At 46.2% G+C, this 25580-nt stretch overlaps 1 protein-coding gene across 2 annotated transcripts in view; it reads right to left on the reverse strand.

The window, feature by feature from the left end:
• LCP2 (lymphocyte cytosolic protein 2) overlaps positions 1-25580 on the reverse strand; it is a 42243-nt gene that overhangs the window by 11134 nt on the left and 5529 nt on the right. Inside the window, exons 3-14 of one of the 2 annotated variants that reach the window (XM_017654981.3) lie at positions 21728-21774; positions 13196-13261; positions 12725-12756; positions 12028-12065; positions 9431-9629; positions 7488-7585; positions 5746-5812; positions 5560-5643; positions 2971-2996; positions 2834-2853; positions 2621-2728; positions 1242-1272 (exon numbers count right to left, since the gene is read on the reverse strand). In XM_017654981.3, coding sequence (XP_017510470.1) covers positions 1242-1272; positions 2621-2728; positions 2834-2853; positions 2971-2996; positions 5560-5643; positions 5746-5812; positions 7488-7585; positions 9431-9629; positions 12028-12065; positions 12725-12756; positions 13196-13261; positions 21728-21774 — 816 coding nt within the window. Of the gene's footprint in view, positions 1-1241; positions 1273-2620; positions 2729-2833; positions 2854-2970; positions 2997-5559; positions 5644-5745; positions 5816-7487; positions 7586-9430; positions 9630-12027; positions 12066-12724; positions 12757-13195; positions 13262-21727; positions 21775-25580 lie in introns of both variants that reach the window. The other variant, XM_017654980.3, reaches the window with a different exon arrangement.

Here is a 25580-nt window from a genome sequence, read left to right on the forward strand (position 1 = left end):
ACCCAAACCTGTCTTGTCCCCTCTGGCTTAAGAATATACGACTCCTAGATTCTCATGGCATGAGCCTCAACCTTACCAGAACCTAAGGAATATGATGTTACCCTGGCTTTCAACCTTACCTCCTCCTTGTCCCCTATAACTCTGTGGGCAAGCTGCTATCCTTCCTGTCTCCACAGGCTTGATAGGCACTGGCACCCACCTGCCTTTACTCAGGACCTTCCTGAGGCTGGAATGCACCTTAGGGTGACTCTGTTTTGTGACCTCCCCATTATTCAATGACCATCACAAATCTCACCTCTAAGAAATCAGCCCTCTACCCCCATAGGTCATTCTTTCCCTTTGCCTCTGTAGCTCACTCCATGACTATATGCTCTTCAGCACATTGGATGTGGGTTTATCTGTCTCCATCATGTCTGAGCACTTCATCTGAACAAGCACAGCATCTAGCACAGAGCTACAAAGCAGCAGGTACTTATGAGCTAAGCCCTCGAACAGGAGGATGGGTGTGATGGCCTTCAGAGGGCTTACCATAAAGAGGAACTCTGATCTGCATTCTGAGACTTGCTACTTTTCTAGCTGTGCCACTTGTAATGAGTAGCCTACCCCTTCTCAGGTTCAATTTCCTCTTCGTAAAAGAGAAACAATGATTCCTCATAGGATCATTAAGTGCAAAGCATGTGTAAAGCTGGGGTGACCAACTGTCCTGGTCCTGGTTTGCCTGAAACTCATGGGGTTCCTGGAACATGGAACTTTCATTGCTAAAACTGGGAAAGTCCCAGGCAAACAGCTGGTCACCCAAAACTAGCTAGTGTGGCAACATGCATATAGTAGGCATTCAATAAACCCTTTCCCCCCTCCTTTTCAGATAGTGGAGGTATCAAAGGGAAACAGAGGCCTTGAAAACTTTGCTGTGAGGCCAGACTCTTGGGCATCCTTTATCCTTTATCCTTCCTTCTACCCATTGCCCCTTCCCCTGCTAATTCCCACCTGGTAATGGGGCTGCAGTTAACCCAGCCACCCTGGGAGCTCTCACGGGGACAGGAGCTAACCAACTCAGCAGGGTGGGCAGGAGGGAAAGTGGAGGCCCTAACAGGTACCAGAATTTAAGAACCTACTGTGTGTGGGCCTTACTCTCATGCTGGACTCAGTGAAGGCTGAGACAGATACAGTCAAAACCTCCATGGAGCCTTCCACAGGTTTTCCCTATGCCAAGCATTCATCAAATGACATTTTGTACTTACATTCTCTCTTCTGTCTGGTCCCCATCCATGCCTGAAATGAATTAGGGTGCAGACAAAGAACAGAGCATGAAGAGTTGCAAAGAGCCAGCCTCAGAATACAGATAGTTTCATTTAATCTAATAAGGAGAAATCAAACCCACTGAACTGTGATAAAATGCAAAGCAAAAACCCCAACAGAAAGGCAGGGAGAGGGAGTGGAAGGGAGATTTGGTGACTCAATGTTCGGTCATTATTGCGAGCTGAGCTAGGCAAACCTTGATTCTGTTTAGCTACTGCGGCAAATAATTGCATATAAAAAAAAAGGTTTAGTCAGCAAACTAACTCTTTAGTAGCTATTAAATTTCACTGAGTAGATATTTCTCGAAGCAAACAAAAACATTTTAGGTAATTCTCCTTTGCTGATGGTTTAAAACAGCTATCTCAAGGCTCACCCTTTGGGTAAAAGAAGACAGCTGGAAAATACTGTTGTTTTGGGACTTCCTCCAGATGCAGGAACTAGTCAAACAGATTTGGTGACAGCTGCCTTAGAGCTAATGCAGGCAGCTGTACTCCTGGGCCTGTATCATGCTCTCCTTAGAGGGAACGACCGAGAAGGGCAATTTGTTGAACATGTCCTATCTTTGGATGCTTTAGGGGTCGTCATTACATTCATGTTTATTTAAAATGTTGATATTTTGTTCAGTATATTTTTTTGCATTCATTTTGATTTTTTAAAAATATTTTAACTCAATTACTGTGGGTTTTTTGGCACACCCCATCCCTGGCATCACATTAGCCAAGCAGAGGCCACAGTTATGCATCCTGATTACATAGATGAGATGAACAGAAGCCTTGCTGATGCCTTAGTAAGTAGCAGGGCTGGCCCTGACCCCAAATACATAACATGCCATTTAGTAAATAGGCCCCAAAAGACTTTACAGTAAAGTTAGAAATATTAGAGGAGACCTCAGCGTTCTACCATTACAAAATGTGGTTGAACAGTGAGAAAGACATTTACAGTGACCTAGAATCCTCCCCCAGTTATTTCCTCCCCGCTACCTGTATTGAAGAGTAATATGGAAGGTGCGGTCCCAATGCACTGAGACAGAAGGAAAATGCAACCACAGATTTGACTGGTTGAGGACAGCAGTCATTCCCCTGCTCTTGATTAAACATCTCTCCGCTCCTTTCTTTGCTAGATTGCTATGGTCTTCAAAGGGTCCCAGGTGCTTTACATCTGACCTTAGGAGCCTGAACACGCTTCAAGTCACTGCAGCAAAATGGGCCCACTGCTCCCCTGGAACGCCCATGATTTTCAGATCCCATGTAAAGCGAACACTAAGCAGGTTGTTCGGATCGCCCGCTCTGAATGACAGGCTCAAACCCTGGAAGATAGTTACTTTGGCACCGGTGGTTTCTTCCCTGGCAGCGGACTACTTCTGTCATGCCTTTCCATGGAAGGTGGTAAAGGAAGCTTTTGTATTTTGGGTAAATGCTCCCCAAGAGGCCTGCAGAGTTGAGAGAAGGATGTGTGAGAAATAAGCTTAACTGCGGCAGTAGAATTCTACAGCATATGTGGGGCACCCTCACGCAGATGCAAGAGAGCCTCTTACCTTCCTGCTGGGGTGGAGGGCTGCAAAACAGGAGGGATGATATGTGAGTGTCCTCAGCACTTTTCGAAGAATACATACAAGATACAAAACAAAACAAAAACAAAAACAAAAACAAACAGAACGGAGAAACGACTTACTTTGTCAGAAAAGGCCGGTTTCTTTCCTGTCAATGATAAACAGCAGATAAGCCTTTCATTCCAGACTATATCAGCTAAGCACAAAGTATTAAAATAGTTTGATGAAACTGTGCATCCAAGCCCCTAAGAAGGTTGGTTGGGTTTAAGCATTGAAGAATCACAGACTTTGGGACGTGGGGGTCCTTTATTGAGCACCTAACTTTACAGACTCAGAGAAATTAAGTGACTTGCCCATGGCCACACAGTGCTGTGCACAAAAGCAGCATTGCGGATTCTGGGCTTCTTTCCACCATTTAATTTTATTAGTGGATAATGTCTTCTTGGGATTTCATACCTCTTTCACTGACCAAGAGTTTCTTTGTCAGCTTAAGTTTATTTCTGTATCTAATATAATCCCATTTGTAATAGATTGATTTTCCTCCAATCCTGTTGTACACTTAACATTATGTGACATATTACACTTAGTTTCTGGAAAAGATTTTAACGTGGGAGACAAGGTTTTAGGAAATTCTCCTGGTGGGTGGCAAATTGTTTTGTTTTGATTTTTGTTGGGCTTTTCTTTTTTTCCTCTTGTGTACCTGAGAACTCTGCATTGCAAAGTTATTCAAAGCAACTTATTTTTTATTGTCTGAAGTCCCTTAGAGTAGATATGGCCTATGTCTTCAATGTAATAAAAGTATTAGTTAACCGGATTCAACCAGGTCTAGAAGCAAATCCTGTATGACCTTTAGCAAGTTATTTAAGGTCTTTGAGTCTCAATATCCTCATCTGTCAAATGCAGATTATAGGTTAGAACTGTATAGGTTTGCTGTAAGGACCAGGTGACAATTTATATGCAGGGTCAGACACATGATCCATGAGCACCAACAATTATTAGATATTTCCTCTTTTTCCCCCCATCCCAGTACAGTGAGCACCCTAAGGTGAGTCATGATGTGATCTGTCTGGAGTTGTGTTTTCACAGCATGATATTATTCTTAAAAAGACTGAGAATATGCAAGCCCATGATAGATCCTAAGAATCTTGTCCCACTGTGAAGAGCTCACTGCTTAGTGAGAGAGAGAGGTTTGGTGGTATAAAAAATGTTTATTATTCATAAAACCTTGGTTTGGGTGGAATCCTAATTTATAAACATACCCATAAAACTTTGATTTATATCCTTTGGCTTGAACGGATTTTCTTTTGAAAAATAGGCTGATTTATGTATATTTTCTAGGCACGTAAGAAGTCTCCTGGGCACATAAAAAGTCTGAGCATTGTAATAGGTTGGTTCTCCCAAAATATCATGGACAAAGGAGTAATTCAGGGGTAGATCTGAATGATCTGATGTCAATAGCCCACTTGTCTGATGCTTCAACTCATGGTGGTAGTCTGAAGTTGAATATCTCTGTCTTCATGTTCACATAACTTGCACTGCCTTCTGCAGCAGACCATTCTCAACTCAAATAGCTGACATAGATTGGCATGAGTCATCAGAGCTGCGATGTAGTTCAGGGAAACAGCAGCAAGCAGGAGCCTCAAAGCTGAGAACTGAAAGCCATTTTGCAGGCAGAAGAAGAGACTGAGGCCACAAAAAGCTGAATGCCTCCCTCTGTGTTTAGTTAAGGGAATCTGGGCTTCTTATTCCCTAAGGCTTAGGGCTGCTTCCCCAGAATTCCCTAGCCCAGAGCAAGGAAAATCCAGGGTCTCCAACTGCAGCATGATGTGGGGGGCCATGAGCACCCACTTTGAAGTCAGAAAGACATGGGCTCAAATCCTGCACTTACTTATGCAAATTTGGGGAAATTATTTGACCTCTCTGAGCCTCAGTTTCATTGTCTGCAAAGTGAAGATAATAATCCATCCCCTTTGTTGGGTTGGTGTGAGAGTTAGAGATAATGTAGGTAAACTATTTGTGGTAGGTAAACACTTGCCCCAGAGTAGGTGCTCAATAAATGGTAGCGAAGTTTTAGAATTGAATTCAAAGCAGCTCTATGAGAGCTAGCTACAATCCAAAAGCACTATGGGTCAATTCTGGGGGAAAGGAATTGTAGTATATCCACAGTGTGGTTAACCGCACATGTACAAAAAACCCTGACATTTGAATAGCAATAGAGTTTTAAGAAACATTTTCTCCTTACCGAAAACCCACCTTATAATGAGGAGAGACACCTCTGAAAAAGTCTCAACACTGTGGTTAGTGAGCTGCTAAGTAGCAGTGGTGGCCACTGACAACAGCTGTCGCAGAGCTCTTGCCTCTTAGCCCAGTTCTTTCATCTGCCTCCACATCATCCGTTAGGGGACAGTGAGGTTTGTGGACACAAATCACACCTCTGGAGAAGCAGGCCCAGCACTGGGCTCAAAGTAGGAGCCCTGCCTTTGTCCTGATGTGGGTTTGGGTCTCTACCCTCATCACTTAGTAGCTGAGTGATCTTGGGAAGTTAGCTTTCTATGCTTCAGTTTCCTCATCGGTAAAATGATGATTCTAATAGTCCCCACCTCAGAGCATTATGGTGATAGTTAAGTAACACGGTACATATGAAAAGCAGTTGGTAAGCATGCTGTAAATACTGGCCATCATTACTATGCAACAAATAGAATGATACCAACCTACTGTGAAGGGCTCTCTGTCAAATGGGGCCAATGAACGATCGAGGGGAGGTTTTGTGCTTCTGTCTATTGAAGGAGCAGGCACTGGAGGGCAAAAGACTGAAGTCAGTTAAAGGAAGAAAGCAGTTGGCTGGGGGTGGGGTATGGGTGGCCTGGTGGGCAAGAGAGGGCAGTCCCTGTACTTACGCTTTGCTGTTTTGTGGTTTCTGCTTCTGCTAGGCTCTTCATGGTTGGGCTGGGGTGGGGGTAGTGGCTGCTTTAAAAAGATCCAAATGTTAGGAATCATTGCCAATACACAGAAAGTCCTGTTGGCTTTATCTCCCCAAACATGTCTCAATCTGCTCACTTTTCTCCATCTCTATGTTCCACCCACCAACATACATCTCCATTTCTCACCTGAACGATAGCCTCTTCTCTGAGCTCCCTGCTTTGTACTTTCTCATATAAGCCAGATATTTTCTGCATGGCAGTGGGGTGAGCATGTCACTCCCCTGCCAAGCCCTTTGGTGGCTCCTGTCACATTAGGAGCATGGTAGAAACTTACAATGGCCTGCCAGGCCCTTGTCTGAGCTGGCCCTGTCCACATCTCCAGTTCTTTCATCTGCCTCCACATCATCTGTTAGGGGACAGTGAGGAACCCCTTCTTAGGCTCCTCTCTCTAGTGCCCACCAGGCTCCCACTCTAAGTGTCTTTTTGCACTTCCTGTAAAATCTCAAGCTCATGACCTCTTTGGCTTCTCTGTACTTGTGTTTTTCTCTGGAATGTTCTTTTCCCAGCTCTTGCCATGATTGGCTCATTCTGCCTGTCTCAGTATCACCTCACACCCATGATCAAGTTACCTCGTTTTCTGTCTCCTAACCACACAGTATTACTCATATCTATTTATACATCTGTTTCCTTGTTGATTATGTCTCCCCCAATGCCCCTAACCAAAATTGAAACTTTATAAGAGCAGGGACCTTATTTGTCTTCATACTCTATTCCCAGTAGCTAGAACACTGCTAGGCACACAGTAGCTCCTCCTAAATATCGGTTGATTGAATGAGTGAACTCTGCATCCCCATCGTGGAGGTGAAGGCCTTCAGATTTCAAAAGCAAAATGCATTTGTATATAAATTCAGCTCTATGAGTCCCCTTTGCAAGAAAAGTGCACAAACAGGGGGGAGCCATCTGTTCTCAGATGGGAGGTCCTAACTGGTGTGCTCTGGATTTTGAGCTTGTGGGAAAATATATCCTTGCCCTCCCTCTAGCCCTGACTCTTTAGCATTTGCCAATGCTATGAAAGTGCGCAGGTCCCTTATGAAGAGAGCACATTTCCAGCTATTGACCCCTTAACCTGAACTTCTTGAGGTGTCTTTGGACACTTAATTAGACAAGTGGGACCTGGGACTGTAAGCTTGAGTTAAGACGAAAGGGGGTTTGCTGTCTCTGTCTCCCTGGGTTCACTGCACTGTGTATCTTGGCCTCCAGCACCTTTGTCCTTGGAACTTCGAGCATTGGCCAGCAGGTGGCGCAAGATTTTTGCAGGCGAGAAGGCCGCTTGAGACCCATGAACACCCAGGAGGGGGAGGAGCCATTTCTCAACTTGGTCCTCTCAGAGGCTATTTCAGTTTTCACTTATTTCAAAAGTGGGAAATAATGGCACAATAAATACTAGATGGAGTCTTTTTGTTGTACAAGTAGCTTATATGGTTTGTGATAAAAAGAAAAAACTGATGAGCCTTAGAATGTGAATAAAAATCACTAGTATTTCACCCCCCGAAAAATACTCCAGTGTCGGTACTTAGGTCTGCAATTTCTCAGCCTACATATAATCTTTTCTTACTAATCATAATTGGATAAAGATGTTTATAGTCTCCTTTTCTCTCTGGCATTGGAAGCAATCCGAGCAGACGCAGAGGACCACGACAGAAAGTGAGGAGGCCTACCGAATGGCTCCGTCCGGCTGGCGGAAGAGGAAGGGCCGCCATCGGTCTCTGGGGGGGCACAGGCGGCTGCTGTGGAACCTTGCTGGTGGCGGGCCGGTCTGTGGACACGCAAAGGCATTAAAATGATGGAGAACTGCTACACTAAGACAAGTGGGCCACGTTCAGGATTCCCCAGGAACAGACCCTGTGCCCAGCCCTGAGCACCTCAGAGCTCCAGGGGTTCCTATCCTGCAGACCCCCCCACCAACGCCAAAGCCAGCCCCCAGCCATGGCAGAGATTTGCTCCTCCTGGGTTTACAGGCACACACATACAGGCATACCCAGCTGCCTGGGCAGGGCTAAGTTGGCTATCGTGCTCATGGGGATCCTATTCTGTGTCCTCTTCCTCCGCCTCACAAATGCTCTGGGTTGTCCTCTCTATTCCCACTTCCTCCTTGTGCTTGTCTCTTCTGTTAAATGGAGGAGCTGGTCACCAACTTCTGTTACCAAATCACAGACTCTTAACTGGTTACTTTAACATGGCTTGGACAGAAACTTACACTATTCTGATCAACACAGAAGTATCCCTAGGCAGTTGGACAGGCTGGAGTGTCCCAGCCATTTGACAGGGAGAGACCTGGCTAGGGCTCTGTGAGTGAGGGCCTCCTTACATTTCACTCCTTGGGTGCCTCTCTCAGCACACCCTAATCCCAGACTGGGAGAGGTATCGCCCTTTCACAGAGAATCCTGGCTAATCTCATGCCATTCCACCAACACTGGCCATCTCTCAGCTCCTCTGACATGTTCCTTAGAGCCTCAGGGCCTTTGCACAGGCATTCCTACTGCTTAGAATGTTCTTGCCTTCCCACATTCACTTTCACCTTAGATATGTCCTTAGAGGTGTGAGCGCAGACCACACAAAAGCCCCAGGTTCACTGCCCCACTTATCTTTCTGAGTATAGATCATGGTTTAATTAAATCATTTAATGACTCATTTGTTTAATCTTGCCTCACCTGCTGGACTACAAATTCTTTAGGGTGAGGACTGTCTTATTCACTCTAAATCATCATTACTGGCACTTATGAGGTACTTGACAACTTAATTATGCATTTCTACTCTGAGCCTCAGTTTTCCTGAATATGAAATAGGTTTAGATAATTGTTGCCCATATCTCATAAGTACGTAACACAAAACAAAATGTTGACAAAATACTTGTGAAAGTGTTTAATATTGCAAAGTGTTACACAGCATCAAGGATTAGTGGTATTAATTTTTGTGATATTGACCATCAATTTTCTAACTTACTCCTTGATATTATATTATGCAAGTGTGTATGAGCTTATTTTCTGTCAACACTGCTAATACAATGTAAGCCCCGTGAGACAAGGGCTGTCTTCTCTCCTGATGATCTCAAATTTCAGCATTTAGAATGATGCCTGGCTCAGAAATGAATAATTTTTGTTGAATAAATGGATGAAAGGGGGAGAAATGGGCACACAGGAACAGATAAACAATGAAAATCTTAAATACTATTTAATTTTTTTAAAGTTATGGTCAAGCCCCACTCCATATCATTATATTTATTCTCACATTCTGTGGGTGAAAATGCCATATAACTATGAATTGGTCAGAAGATGGGGAGGAACAGGAAAGTATTCTTGAGTACCTAAGTTAATACACAATATGAGTTATTATTGTCAAATACCCTTAGGTGGCAGTTCAGTGCTGGTATCAGCCACCACAGACACTTGTTTGCAATATTAATAATCCTCAGAGCAAAACCATGTGGTCTGTATTTTACCTTATTTCATTGATGAGGAAATTGAGGCCCAGAGAGGTAAAGTCAGTTGCCCAAAGCCACATGGCTAGTAAGAAGCTGAAGTGGCATCTGCATACAAAGCTTTCCGCTGTGTGGTGGGGGTGGCATCGGTGGGGGCTGGGGCCGGGCTGCCAGGGCGCTTACCGATGTACATGGAGTTGGAGTTGGAGAAGGGCTTGGCGGGCAGGATGGAGTTCTGCAGAGCTTCCTCATCATTAGAGGGTGGTGGCTCATAATCGGCATCATCTTCCATGGGTGTCCCTTCCTCCTCATTTGGGGACTCATAGTCACCATCATCGTCCCCGTCCTGGTCATCATTGGGACTTTCATAGTCATCTTCTTCCTGCCAACACAGCAACAGAGACGGTGTTGTTTGTAGAGGCTGCACAGCATTCAACATGCCTGCCTCTACTCTTTCCCTGCCAAACCTCACAGTGGTACTGGCTTGGGGGCAGGCAGCTTAGGATGGTTACTCCCATTTTGCAGATGATGACACTGAGGTCAGGGAATGCACTGTCACATGGCCAGCAAGTTGAGATTGGGACCTCTACCAAGGTCTGCAGACCACTAGGCGAGTGCATTTTCCACTACATCTTTTTGCATACCAGAGAAAAGCAGAAGGAATGAGGAGGACACTGGAGTAGGGGAGTGGAGAGCCAGCTCTGTTTTGAGGAAACACGTTACTCCAGGCATGACCAAGGGAAGACTAAATGCCTGGAGCATTTGTAATGCCGCTACTTAATCGCTGTTTCTGTTCTTAGCATGCCTGTGCTCTAAAAATTCCTTCTCATTATAACCTGGTATAGCATTGAAGGCCATGCTCGTGGGAAGCTTCATGACCCAAGCCTATTAATTACAAGGCAGATGAAGCTGTGCGTGGCCGGGCATGGTCAGGGCTGCGCTGTTCTTTTTGCTGAGAGGTGAGTGTGTAGGAACAGTAGCTTCATATTCATAATATCTGACACTGGGTTTAAAGCTGTTCTTTGGAAGAGACTCTTTTCCTAAATTTCAACATCTTTATTGTATTGTATGTTTGCTTCTTCGCAGGTCTCAGAGAAAGTAAGGCCAGGGGCTGGGTGACTGCTTCAGAAGCAGCCCGTGAAAATGGACGGTCACAGTGATGATTTCCCAAGCAGAGGCGGCATCGTTGGCCACCCAGCATGAGCGGCTTACCACTCTCATACCAAAGTCAGGCGGGTCATAATCGAGCCCAAGGCATTTCTCTCAAGTAAAGGGCAGTGTGGAAAGTAGCAGTGGAAGGTTGCAATTTGGCAAGGAAAGGTGTATAAGGAAATCCTAGAAAGCTTGGCAGCTTTGCTAAATGGCTTAAGGAAGACACCTGTGCTAGTTTTTTATTTGAGGAATATTATTTTAAATATTGGAAGGCAGAGTGAGGCCGAGTGTCTTCCTGAACTCCAAGAAAGCTTCTGCCCTGTCGTCAGTGTTCCTGTAACTTGAGAGCAGGGAATGCAGGACATGGGAACAATGGCCTCAGCACCCCCAGCCCCTACTGACTGCCCCTAGACTGGTGGGGGATCCCTGGATTCCCTGAGCCTGCACACCCCATTGCTTCTGACTTTCTACTAGGCCTTTGCCCTGGTAGTTTTCTCAACAGAGTTTTCCTCTCCACTTCTAGAACAATGATTTTCTCCCAATTATTTGGCTCCTAAATTTGTAGGCATGTTCCTAATTGCATCCCGCCATGCATATGTGGTCTCCAAGCTGTAAAATGCTCACAGGATTAGGTTCTTTACAACCGCCCCCTGCTAGTGCCCTGTGCAGCAGTGGGCACATAATGGAACCCATGAGTGTTACAGCCAGTGGCTGATGGAACCCCTCTGTTCATAGACAGAATTGAGGCAACTAGTCTCAGGCTGGGCTCCCGCACAGGAGGGACTAAATGGTAAGTGGTGGCAAACGTGCAGCTTCTGTGTGAAAATGCAAACATTTTGGGGAAACTCTGGTCTCCTTTGCCTTTCATACAAAATAACTGTCATATTCTTTGCTTTCTTGTAGAAAGCCCTGACTTAGCTAACATTTTTTCAGATCCAATGCTTCCTTTTACCAGAATCTCACTAGGACAAGATATGTTTAGTGCCTGTTTCCTAAAGGCACCAGAGGCAGCCACTTACCAGAAAGACCACTGGACTGAGGGTCGGCCACCTGGGCTCTAGGCCTGCCTCTAACTATGTGGCTCTGCATAAGTTACATTCCCCAGTGCGCTCGGCTGCTTCACGGGTAAAATGAAACACGGGGCTGTGATCCATAACAGACTTCTCAGCCTGAGTGCAGCTACCTGTGCAGCAACTGTGTATATAGTCCTCTGGGGAGTGGATGTACTGTGTTCATCAGACTCTCAAAGGGGTCACTACAATCCCTCAAATAGAAAAACCAGTTGGACTGGAACTTTTCTGAATCTTTTCAGGGCTAATGGTTGATTCTGAAATCCTTTCCCTTTGTGTCACGAGTGGGGACTTAATTCTATAAGCGAAGCTACTTGGAAGCTACTTCAGTTGTATACCCTCTTGGGACAGGGCTTGGGGGAGGGCCCTGCTGTGGGGACAGAAGTGGTGGGTCATGTGCAGTCTGCAAACTACAGCCTGTGGGCCAAGTCCAGCGCACCACCTGTTTTTGTAAATGAAGATTTATGGGCACTCAGTCGAGCCCAGCTATTGAGCTATCGCCCAGAGGTGCCCCAGAAATTGCTGTAACTGTGGGAAAACAGCCCACATCATACTCACAAAGGATGACCAGCCCCCATTATCTTCTTCATGGCTCTCTGTGGAAGAGGGTAACACCAGATCAGTACCAAAATAAGGGGCTCAAAGGAAATAGCAGCTCCCTCATCTGATGCCCTCCCGCACACTGCCCCATCCCAGTCCTTCATCCGACCTTCTACATACTTGGAGGCTACCAATTTAGTATCAGCTCTAGGATTGCTGCCTGAAGAGCTCATTCTGCCAGAAGGCAAAAGTTGTTCTCAATGTTCCACATGCATAAGAGTCCCCTGAGAGTGACTTCAAATATGCAGATGCCTGGGGCCCAAGCCCTAGAGCTCCTGATTCAGCAGGACAGAGCAGGGACCAGGAATCTGCATTGTAAGACTAAGTGCAATTTAACAATTGAAAACTGCTTTAAAGACTCAGAAGCAAGGTGAATGGCTCCATGCAGGTGCTCAGTCAGAGCCTGGATCCTTCCTTGCTCTCCTACAGTTTCTCGTTGTGTGTCTGCAGAGGGTCCCAGCTAAGCAGGGGGCCATAAGCAGGCTGCCCTGCATCTCTCCTCTCAGTTTGGACCCAGACCTTTTTCAGGAGAGTAATTGGCTTACAGGTGATTGAATAAGGTCACCTGCATGATACCCCAAGAACCCCAGCAGACAGAAGGACCAAAGTACCTGTCACCTCCTAAAGCAATCACTCTCAGCCCTGACACCTTTACCTGTCTCTTCAGGAAACCGCTGCACTTGGGGTCTGCAAAGGCAAACAGCATTGCATTAATGGCCCTACTGATTTAGGGGAACTTCTCTCTTTCCTCAATCCAGCCCTGCAAGATTAGCCCCCAGGGGCATGTGTCTCACCACCCAGGACTGGTGTCCTTGTTGCTCAGCAACACAGGCTGGGCTAACCCAAAATTCTGTAAACCACTAAAGCCACACTGGTGGTGCGACTGGGATCTTGTGACTGTCTGACTCTCGAGGGGAAGTTCCCCTGACGTCCCACACCCAGGGTCAGGATGCAGGACAGGGAGAGGGACACCCCTCCACCCTTTTTGGCACCAGCTTCAAGACCCTGGAGCAGAAGAAACTGGGGCAAAAACAGTCTCATGCCCCCCATTTAAGGCCCCCTTTGGGTTTGAAAATGCCCGGGGTTTCCTCAAAGCAATGCCAGGCCCTTGGCTGCCCCCACTCACTTGCGTGTGAAAATGCTCCTTCTCTCTTCATTCTTGTTGATTTCTTGACTTAATTTACTGAGAATTCTACAAGATAAAGAGACAAATGATGTGACAAAATGAGTTTCTCTCAACCTCCCCAACCCCCAAACCCCAACCTTCCCATGAGCCCTGAAGTTCCCTGAGCTGTGTGACCTCAGGCACCTGGACCAACGTTGGCCAGCTTCCTCCTCTGCTCCTTACTTCCTCCCAGAACTTGTCATGCTTGTCCCCCCACCAGTCCCTGGTCCTGCCCAGGAGCCCTCTATGTTTGGCTCACATCTTCAGTCTAGCTTGGAGCCCCTCTGTGTCAGTCACACCTGGCTCCCCCCTTTATGAAATTCTGTAGCCCTATGATCTGGATACAGTTGCTCTGTATTTTATTGTGTTGGTATTCCTAGGGATAAGTCCCCTGACTTGGTTTAATCCTTGTCAAGATGTCCAGCTTCAGAAATCTTCAAACCTTCTCTGAGACCTGGAGCCATCAGCTACTGGTTGCAGAACTTGAAAATAGCCCCAGTGGGCTGCCCTTGGCCTGTATCTCCTTGTGTTCTCCCCTCCCTGCCTCTTCCTTGGTGACATGGATTCTTTTAAAAATTTGGTGAAGTATTACCAATCAAGGTACAGCCAGCCTATCAAGTGAGAGAATCCCTGAATCACCCATCCCCTGAGGCCAGCCTTGACCAGGACCCATGCAGACTCTCTTGGTCCTTGGGTGCTGTGAAGTGGCAAATCCCCAAGCCCCAGGACGGGGAAAGCCTTCACCAGCTGGACTGCGCAGCGAGCATTCCCCAGCCGTGAGCGACCATTCATTCCATGGGCAGGAGACTCCAGCCTCCCTTAACACCAGCTGCTGAGGGCAGGGGGACCCCCTTTAGTAAACAGGCCCAGTGATTCCTAGAGATTTCGGGCAGCTGGAAGCAGCCCCACAGATGATCTAGTTCAACAACATTTTATAGGTGAGGCCACAGAGGCCCAGACAAAGGAAGGGACTGGCTCACAGAGTGGGCTAGTGATAAAGGCCACACATTTTCTCACCACACACAACAGCCCCTGATTTCCAGGGTAGCAAACTCACAACTCACCACATCCTTGTGTTAATTTCCCTTAAGCACAATTCTCCCTGGGGGCACACTACTGAGTCTGTGGCCCATCTGAGAATGACCCAAGATGTCCATTCCTTCTGTTAAGTGACCATTTAAATGCAACAAGTTTGGCCTAAAACGAAATTGCTAAATTAGCAAAGGCAGTACTTAGCATCCACAGCTTGCTGCTTCCCTCATCACTCCCCAGGCCCCCGGTCCCAGGAAACTGCTGCTTGGAACCCTCCTACTCATTAGAATGACAGGGTTAAAAAATATTGATAACCATGCTGGAGACTTCAGAAGACAGAGGGGAGAGGGTGACATTTGCTCCCCATCCTAGTATCATGGTTAGGGTTCCACACTTCACTTGCTGCCCAGAGGGCAGATGCTTTACAGCCACAGTGGGGCTTCCCAGTGGCCTCCTGGTCACTTGGCCACCAGAACACTTTTGACTTGGTTCTTTTTGTTTCCTTTGAGCAACTGTTTTGAGAACTGAGGAAGTCCCTCTCCTACCTCCTCTGGCATGAGGATGGAAGGGCACCAACAGAGCTGTCAAGGGAGCCCCGCTGGCATCCAGGCCAGGCAGGCAATGGTGGCTGCAGCCGCCACTCCCTTTCCGTCACACCTTCATTCAACAATATGCTATGAGTGCCTTCTAAGTGCCAGAAAATCTGCTAGGTGCTCAAGGTGCCTTGATGAAGAAAACAAAGAGCCCTCATCTTAAGGAGCTTACGTGCTAGTGGACAGAAACAGACAATAAACAATGAACATTTGAGGAAGTGAAAGCCTAGGTAAGTCCTGAGTGTATATACATGCAGTGGTGCTGGGGGCTGGGTGAGGGGCACAGGAGCGCCAGGGTGGAGTGCCATTGCAATTGACAAGAAATAGGCCTCAGTGCAGAGATGACATTTAGCAATGACCTTAACAAAGTGGGGCTGGTTGCACCTCACCGCCCCCATCCCACAAAAGCTTGGCTGGGCTCCAATGGGCCCATGAAGCTGCTTTGATCCTGAAAAGAGCCCCTTCCTCTCTGCGGTGTCTCTTCTTACCAGTGTCCTCAGCAGCCAGGCTGGTGACTGGTGGCTGCTGGGGCTCTAACTGGCAAGGGAAGGAAATGCCAAACCGCAGGCCCTGACAGAGAAGCAGAGAGGTGAGAGAGAGCAGAGCTGAGCCCACCAGTCCAGCTTGCAGCAAACTTGGGCCCCCAGGGTCCTCCTACTTTGATGGGCCTCAGAGAATACCCTCTGAGCCAGCTGGGACAACTGCTGCGTGTGGGCAGGGTGGTAGTGCATGTGGACAGGGCAGGGAGGTGGTTGTTATCGCTGTGTGCAAACCTTCAAAGTCATCTCCCACTCCCACACCCCTGAAGACCAAGTGACAGTGAGTGGCCGGAGGTGACTCATTTCTCCTTCTCCCCACAAACCCAGGCCTCATTCTGCACCAAGGAGAGAGGTGGAGGGGGCTGGGCATCTGGCAGACAGTTCTCTCTGCTTCACCTTGTTTTAGGGATAAACTGGACCTGATAGTGGGGCTGAACCCTCCAAATAGAAGTCGCATCATTGCAGGAAGGTGGACTATGCAATGGGCTGGGTTTCAGCCCAGCTGCATCTCTGGTTTGCAGCATGGTGGGGTCAGTCTGTGACTCCTCAGAGGCCTGGTGATGTTAGATGGCACAGAGGATGGGTCCTCATATGGGGTCTGACTGCAACACCCTACCCCATGGGTAGTGTGAGGCCACTGTGTGACCTCAGCCAAAGCGTTTCCCTTCCTTAGGCCCTGATCCCTCACCAGCAAGAAGAGAGGGTTAGTCCGGGCCAGGGAATCCCTGCCCAGCCTGACTGTTGGGATTCCATGGACGCACCTTCTACAAACACAGATTACCAAGCCCACCGTAGGCTTAACCCATCTGAATCTCCAGGGGAGAGTCTTGGGGGGCAGTAATACCAACCAGACCCCTGGGCAATTCCTATAGTCTGAAAAGATGATAAAATCAATCCTGTTATTTTTGATATTTTTGAACTGTCATTTTAAAAATGAACAAGGAGATGGAACAAGAGGAAGAAATGAAGCAGGAGGAGATGAGGAGGAGATGGGGGAGATGGAGGAGGAATAGAAAAAAACAGCAGCAGCCATCACCTATTCAAATGAAAAGAAATTTCACAAGAAAATCCCCTCAGCCTCTTAACAAAAGGAAGGAAGAAAACAACAGAATACAAAGCATCAGAGCCCACAGCACACATGTAAGAGTAGGTATTATTTTGTGAACATTCTCTTTTCGGTGCCTCTATTGTCACATGTGTAGGTGCGTACCAGCTTACAATATAAAATGTATTTCACACAGTGGGAGCTTTAGACCAGCTTCCCTTCTCTCCCCCTTGCAGGGCAGGCTCTCCCTTGACCCTGATCTCAGGGGGCATGCTGGTTCCCCGGGGGAGAACACGCATGTCTGTTTGCAGTGGGCAGAGGGCTGCTGCTCAGCGTGTCCTCTCCCAGCCCTCCTCTGCCCCTCACCCAGCAGCCTGCCCTCGGCCCTGCACATCCCCGCTCCCAGCCTCCAGCTGGCATTCTCACTCGGCCTCTGTATTTCATCCTTCTTTAAAGGAAACCTTCGTTCCACCTCTAAGGGTCAGCCTCCTCGAAGCAAGAGACAAATCTTCTGGAGTTCCCGGGGTCATATGAGAAGCCAGGGAGAGGCCAGGATGTAAGTCCCAGGGCCTTTCATCGCCATCTGGGACCTCAGGAGGGAACCACGGGTAGGTGGGAAACAAGAATTTGAGGGCCTAGTATGGTCTCCCTGCGTCTCAGCCGTGCCCTCCACCCTTGCAGTTTTCTATGTGTTATTTCTCTTGTGTTTCACAGCCATTTTGTGTGGCAGACAAGTCCAATTATTCCCATTTTACCAACAAGATAAACAAGGTGTGAGATAGGCTTTTGTCAAAGGCCACGTGACCAGCTTTAATGTGGAGCTGAGCTGGGAAGACAAGCTTTCCAGACTGGCACTGGGGGAGGAGTGACTGTTGGTGGAGAGGAGGCCCTTTCACGTGGGGAGGACTGGGCAGGGGTTAGCCCTTGATTGGGAGAGGGAAAGTCCAGGGCGAAGACAGGCCTGTCATTGTTTCCATTCTGCTGAGGGCTGGTCACATTCTGTAATAGGCAGAGCAGGTCCTGTTCACCTCCCGGTCCCTCCCTCCGCCCCCCTCCCTCCTCCCCTGTCTTCTCTATCTTAGGTGTGCTGTCCTTGCAGGAGACTTACAGCCTTATCAGGAAGGCAGACACACAGGAGTTACTGTATTACTTCTCTGGTTGGCTCTTAATTTTCTCCAGCCTAATTTCACTATTGTAATGGGCATAAAGGGAATCGTCCAAACACCTATCTGTTGCCTACACCCCACCCCATCACTGCCTTCTCCTAATTTTTTTAAGTTCCACTATGCATTTAAATATAAAACTTATAATATTAAAAAAAAACAAATCAGTGTCAGATTTTAACATGCCGTCTACCAGTTTAACCAGACCATGCTCCACTATTCTCTGGGTTTTAAGACAGGCCCTCTGCAAGGAGGCTTCATTGTTTTATTCAGAAATCCACCTCCATTACGGTATTCAGGGTGGCTTTGGGAGTAACTGTGTCCTGAGAGAGTGACTTGACCTGCAGAGAGAGAAAGCTTTCCTCACCAGAAGCTGCCTTCTTATAAAATCTACTTATTAGTGATTTCATAAGCATGGGGGACAGAAATTGAGATATTCAGAGGAATATAATCTTGTTTTGGTCTGCTGTACATAAACACAATTTCTTTTCCATAGCCCTTCAGGGTAATGATTATGGCAAATGAACCTAGGTCCAAGGGAATGGAACAAACAATATTGAATATCTGTATGCATCAAGGTAGGCACCAATTTATGCGGGCTGCCTCCTTTAAAGTCCACCACTCCCTGAAGTTAGCTCTTTTTCTTTCTATAAATGAAGTCATTTCCCCAAGGTCTCACAGCTGGCAGGAGGCAGAGCCTGCCTTAGAACCTGGACCTGCCTTGTCCCAAAGCTTTTCTATTCTTTAATAGAAACGAATTCCACCTTTAGCAGAAAAAAATGATCAGTAAAAATTTGAAATTGCGCTCATTGGGATTTTTCAGGAAATAAGAATAGCTAACATTTCTTCAGTGCATATTACTGTTTCCCTATTATTTCCTCTACCTTTCCTGCTGACCTTTGAGGTTGGTTCTGTTATTATCCCCAGTTTGCAGATGAGGAAGCTGAGGTTCAGGGAATTCAGATAACTTGTCCACAGACTCACGGCTGGTGAACAGAAGATTTGGGGTTCAAGGAGTCTCTCATCTCCAGTTTTAAGCAAATTGGTTATGATGTACATTGGGATAGTTATCTGCCTGTTGCTTAGGCTTGGAAAGTTTGCTGAGCCTCTTGGATCTGTGCATTTATCATTTTCATCCAACTTGGAGAATTTTCAGCCACTATTTCTTCAAATATTATATATATATAATATATATATGTAATATGCCTGTATTATGTATTTATATATTCCTCCCCCACTCCACATGCACACTTCTCCCTCTCCTTTGGACTTTAATTTCATATATATTAGGCTGCTTGAAGTTGCCTAATAGTTCCCTGAGGCTCTTTTCATTGTTCTGTTTAAATTCTTTTTACTCTCTGAGTTTCATTTTGAATGGTTTGCACTGCTGTGTCTTCATGCTTATTAATATTTTTTCTGCTGTTAATCCCAGGTATATTTCTCATCTCAGGTATTGTCATTTTCATTTCTAAAAGTTCTATTTGGGTCCTTTTGTATTTCTCATGCCTCAACTTAACTTTTTGAACATATGGAATACAGTGATATTTTTCTTGTCTAATTCCAGTATCTGAATCCATTATGGATCAGTTTTGATGCATTGGCTTTTCTCTTAATTATACATCGTATTTTCTTGCTTGTTAATATGCCTAAAATCTCTGATTCAATGCTTGACATTGTGAATTTTGCTCTGTTAGGTGAGAGATATTTTTGTATTCCTGAGCTTTGTTTTAGGGTGCAGTTAAGTTACTTAGAAACAGTTTTTTTGGCTTTTGTTTTTCACTCTTGCTCTTAAGATTCTCTAGGCAAAGCTTGCAGTTTTTAGACTAGGGCTAATTATTCCCCATTACTAAGGCAAGGTCCTTTTGTGCACTCTACTCAATGACTATAAATCTGCAGTTTTTCCAGTCTGGCTGATAGAAAAAGGCACCGTTTCCAGACCTGTGACTGGCCGCTATAATCTTGTTGGGTGGTTCTTTTGCCAGCTTTGAGTAGTTGCCTTACATGCATGCACTGATCAACCCCTGCTGAAGAGGGGTCCTTTGCAGTGTCCAGAACATCTTCTCTGTGCAGCTCTCTCCTCTCTGGTACCCGACCAATGAACACTAGACTTATTGACTCTCAGCTCTGTCTCCTCAATTCAAGGTGCTCACTAGACCCCACCAATGTTCCCTACTCATTGTACTAGGGCCTGGAAACTCTCTCAAAGCAGTAAGAGATCACCACACTTGTTTTCCATGTCTTATAATCTGATGTCCAATGTCATCAACTGCTGCTTAATATATTTTGTCTGGTTATTTGGTTACTTTAGGGGGGATTTTATTACTTCTTGTTGGTCAAATAGCCAAATTCTCCATGCATATGATTGAAGCACTGTAGGAGAATCTCTTGGGAGTAGTGGAGACTACGGTAAACTGGAGAACACAAACCCCATCTAAACAGGGCAGCAGACAATCAGATCCAGCTAAGAATTGCCACAATAGACTAAGAGCCAGACTAGATCACTACATCTTCCATTAGTTTCAAGAAAAGCCAGATTTTGTGGAACATTTCTTGATTTTAAAAATCTCTGCAGACCAAGCTTCATATGTCTGCAGTGCAACGCTGGCCCAACAGCCACCAATTCTGATACCTACATGTTAGGGTCTCTTCCTTATGTAGAACAAAAATTTTTTTCCTAGAATATCCATTTCTGCAATCATAGAAATGTTCTATGTCTGTACTCGCCAATGCAGTAGTCACCCTCTACATGTGGTTATTGAGTCCTCAAAATGTGGCTAATGCCTCTGAGACACTAAATGTTTGATGTAATTTGAATTTAAATAGCTATATGTGGCTGGAGAACAGCTTAGGAAAAACAAGCACTCTTCAACAATACTCCCTGGAGATAGACCACACCAAAGACAAATCCTTACTCCTGTCTTTTTCCTTCACCCTTCCACGTGAAGGAAGCCTGAGACTCATGTTTTCCTTAGTTGAGCTACTTTGGCAGTTCTTCCAGCCTCGTACCCCACTGGCCTACTTCCCTTATATTATTGTGAATTCTGAGACCCTTAAAATAAGAGGAAAGACCTCAGAGAATGTCCAGAGTAGAGGTCTCATACTGGTGGTCCCCAGACAAAATCTAGCCCATAGAAATGTTTACTTTGGCTTTCACAGAATTAAAAATATTTGAGCCAATATTTAAATCAGAGCTATATTGCATAAAACTGATATTTCTAGCTACTTTAGATAAATTCAAAGATTGGGCATCATTGCCGGGAGCTGAGTAGCGGCTGCTCACTGGCTGGAGAGTGTGATTCTGATTTGCCACCAACTTCCATCCACTCCCTATTGTTTCACCAACTCTGAGGTTTTGTGTTGATTACCTTGTTAATCATTATAATTGTGCTATTATTTTTCTTGCAGTAGATACCTATGCTTCAGTCAAAGGAGGTAAAATGAAAAGAAAATTGATAGGTCTTTGTTTTTCAACCTGGCCCATTTTATATGTTTATATCAACTGTGTGGCTTCTGTAGGCATTTCAGTATATGAGATCATTATGAGAGGGATGTGGCACAATATGCACAATGCAACTTTCCCTTGAGTTCCTGTGTCAGACATCATTAATGGACTATGCCCCACTTTCCTCAGGATTCTTCTCCACACAATGCCCCTGACAGCCATTTCTGACCAGTCAGTATTGCTAAACAAAAGGCTGTCCACTTCCATCCTTCATCCTGTCCACTCTCATTTTATCGAGCTGGAAAATGAGGTCCAGAAACTTCAGCAATCACTGAGTTGGTGATGATACCATGATGAAACCTCAGGGTTTTTGACTCTGGTGCTATTTTTACAAAGCCAGCTACCCCACTGGGGAGAGAGGAAATGAAATCTTGGTCCAGAGTCGGGCTTGTCTTTGGCAAGAGCAGCCAATACACCAGCCAGGCTGGACCTGTTACTTCCTTTTCCCAACTCATAATGTAACTTACCTTCCCTATACCCTACCCTCGCCTCCACCCTTCCTGCACACTTTCCTACTTCAAACCAACAGCAATAGATAACTGACTCAGCACCCCCTGGAGTACTCCCCCATTCCAACCTCTGTTCCCCAATTCACCCAGGGAATCAGGTGAGTACTTACGGCACCCGAAGCTTAGGGAACTTCTGGATGTCATTTTCTGTCAGGTTCTGAAATGAAGATACCAGCAGGTCACAACCCACAGGAAGGGCTCTGAGTCAGGTAAGTAAAGGAGGAAACAACAGGGAGTGGTAGGGACTGCGGCCAACTAGAGAGGACACCCCCACCCATCCAAAGGGGTCAGCTTCTAGATGTTGCATGGAAGACTGTGGGCCTGGTGTTGCCAGGTTTACTTTTTCAAAGGAAATCCTGAAATCCAGACTTTATGTGAAATTTCCTGAGTTTGAAATACTGACAAATAATTTTAACTTAAGCAAACAAAACACTATGAGAGCTAAATTGTGGGACCAAACATAACTTGTTTTGTGGGCCAAATCTGGCCATTTCTGACCTCTTCTTTAGGCTCTTACCCAGACTTCAGGGCCCCTCTCAGTCTCTGTAAGAAGCAGCCATGAGAAGCCTGCCTAGAAAAAGACTCTGTGCCCTTATACCACCATCACACCCCAGAGCCTCTTTCACCAGGGTTACTGGTGTTATTCTCTGGATGTGGGGATGCAATAGAGAGGCTTTCCTGAGGGAAGTGAGAGGGGAAAGGAGAAAGAAGTTCATATTTATGAAGAACTGACTCCGGGCCTCTGCCTTACAACACCTTCATTCATTCTCGCATCAACCTGTGATGTAGGAACAACCTGCACTCCCATTCTATAGGTGAGAAAATTGAAGCTTGGGAATGTGAGGGAAATTTCACCTTGTAGGTGCTGGAGGTGGGCTGGAACACTCCTCCCTGGCATTCATGGTCAGTTTTCTTCCAGCAAGTCTCCTCCCTCTCATGCCTGAGCCCTTTGAGGGTCCCAGTGACCAAAGAGGAAGAGGGTGGCAGGGTGAGAAAAGAAGGCATCTTGAAGGGAGGAGAGGCAGGACTGCCAATGCTGGGAACAGAAGAGAGGGTGGACAGACTTTCCAAAAACTGATGTCAGCCCAAGAAAGGACTCCATTGACATTCTAAGGGTAGCAGCTCTGGAGTCAGACAGGCTGGGTTTGAATCTTACTTCTGTCTGATTTGGCGCACACACCTGGCCTCTCTGAGCTTCAGTTTCCTTATCGGTATAATGGGAATAATTGTAATAATAATGGCCACCTTCCAGGAATTATGAGGATTAAATGAGATGATGCATGTTGTGTGCTTGGCTCAGCGCCTCACATACCATATATGAATGACACATGGGGGAATTAGGTGAATAATTACTACCCTGGGGGAGGGAGCAGCCGGGGTCTGGCTGGCTTTTGGAGGTTAGTGTTTTTGCTTCTTCTCCTCCCTGGCAGGCTGTTTGCCGCCTACTGGGAAGAGCTGGGCATACTTCCCTTTGAGCCCAGCTGGCACGGGGCTGGGGTATTTTAGCAGTGTGCTATGGACCCATCTGCTCCAGCTCCAGGAGCAGTGGGTGACCCAGCCCATTTGTCAGACCTTGCAGCAGGACGTCTGGGAGGGAGTGTGCCAGAGACAGTCAGGTCAAGCTTCTTAACTTCTCCACTTTTTCTTAAACATCACTGAGCAGCAGTGTCTCTGACCTCCAGAACCTCCCCCCTGTCAGGGATGTGCCAAGACTCCTGTTCAGAGTGTGGCATGATGAGGACAGAGCTTCCCATGGGCTCCCAGAGGGACAGCAGCTGGCCACCACCTTCTGTTCTGCTGAGTTGAGGATATACAATGAGGCTCAGGAAGAGTATGAAGGAGAAGGTGGACATGAGCAAGGCTGGAGACACAGAGTAACAGGATGTTAGGAAAGAGAGAGGCCTTTAGAACAGGGGCAGGAACTGGGAAGAAAGATGAGAGATGTTTAAACTGGAGTTTTGGAAAGTTGTGCTTTCTGATATAACTTCTCTACATCCTTCAAAACATTCAGAAAACTCTGGGTTACTTATGAGATGACTTGGAGTTAGACTTGTGGCTTCACAGGAGTATGATTATGTGCGGAGTGTATCCTCAAAACGGACACGCGAGGAGGGAGAGCTGCAGATGGGCCCTGCGTGCAGAGGTGGTGTGCCTGATGCAGCTGCTTGCCTACCCAACACCCACTCTCTCTTTCTCCCCTACTGAAGGGATCTTGATTTTGTTCAGGCAGTATCTGTGCTGAGTTTAAAATATTTAACACCTTAGACTCCCTTGCAGATGGCTGAGGTCACAGGACTCAGTCATGGCCAGTGAGATACAACTTGGAGTCTACTGAATGGAGCTTTTGGAAAAGTTATTACTTTCCTGACAAGAGCTAGATGCATTCCCCATGCACTGTGCACTTTTTACTCTTTGCTCTTCCCCATTTCCTCCTGCCTGGAATGCCAATGTGATGATTAGAGATGGAGTAGCCAGCTTGCAATCATTAGGACAGAAGCCACAGGCATCTTCTGTGGGCTAGATGGGGCCTGGCTTCTCGATGGCTTCCTTCAGCAACTCACCAGCCCCAAGTGCCCATCTTTAGATTTCTTATCACTTCAGAAAGATAAACCCATTTGGTTAAGCCACTGTGGTCAGGTTTCTGTTACAGGCAGCCAGGTTCCTTAACTGAAACAGGTACTAAGCACATTTCCTCATCTTCTTCAAACTTCTAGAAGTATAGGACCCCCATTACCCATCAGATAAAAACCCACAGTTCTCACTGGAAAGCCCAAATGGCAGCAAAACAGATTCAGGGCTCCTACTAGCTCCTATAATGAAGAAAAAAAAAAGGAAGAAACAAAGAGGAGAGAGGGAAGGAGGGAGGTAAAAAGACTCTGACCTCCGCCACTGCCTTCAAGGTCAGAATGGTCTTGGATACTATAAAGCTAGAAGTGACAGATGAGAAATTAGAGTTCATATCAGAGCTTAAACTGTACCCACAGCACCTGGGGTGGAGGGTGGGTTTTAGCAGAAGCTGCCTTTAAACACTCCTGTTGCTGGGCCTTGCACCAGGTTCTCTCTGCTTTCCTGCCTCATAGCACCCCTCTTTCCACTTTCCTTGTTCACACAATGAGCAGAATATGTAGCAGCCTCTAGCAACTGACAGGTCCCAGATTTGGGAGCAGAGGAGGCAAAGCTGCCCAGATACCATCTCTCAACCAACAAAACAGCCCTGTCCTAACAGGCCTGAAGCTTCCTAGGAAGAGCAGGGGGAACGCACAGAGCTGGAAGGGACTCACCCGCTATGAGCCAGCCCAATGTGCTCATGTGCAATTAATAGAGCAGGGAGCAAGGAGAGGCTCAGAGAAGGCAAGTGCTTGTTCAAGGTGACCCAGAGCATCAGCACTGCAGCCAGAACCATCCTCAAAGATGGCTTACTCTCTTTCCACTCAGCACTGAGATGTGTCTGCTCTCAGTGCTCAATGCTAAAGGCACCAGAAGGAAATGTTCAGGTTTAGCAGTAATTCTCAACAATAGTGAAACTCTAAGTGTGTGTCCTATTAGCTCAAAGTTCAGTATGAAGAAATAGTGTTGTTAAAAACTCATGGACTGTTAGGTTAAATTAAAAGTCTGATTTAGTCCAAATACTAGGTGTCTGACTTAGAACAAATCAGAGGCTCTTTACATGTTCTTTCAATTGCAAAAGAGATGGGTGGAGCCTTCCTGAAGATACCTTTCTGCTATAAAATAAGCTTCAGGAAGGCAGAAATGGCATCCTAATCTCCATATTCCCAGCACATGGCATGGTCCAGTGTATAAACGGAATCAGGAAAATGCTCAGGTGAATGAATAATTTGGGTGGAACAATGAATATTAAGTGTATCTTACATGGCACATAAAAGCAAAGCTCAGACCCAACAGGGGCACAGATTTGGTCTCAGCAGGAGACTTAAGCAGCCCAGAAAGGGACAGGTGACACTG

The sequence above is a fragment of the Manis javanica genome, chromosome 1, assembly GCF_040802235.1.
Source record: "Manis javanica isolate MJ-LG chromosome 1, MJ_LKY, whole genome shotgun sequence".
Taxonomy (NCBI): Eukaryota; Metazoa; Chordata; class Mammalia; order Pholidota; family Manidae; genus Manis; species Manis javanica.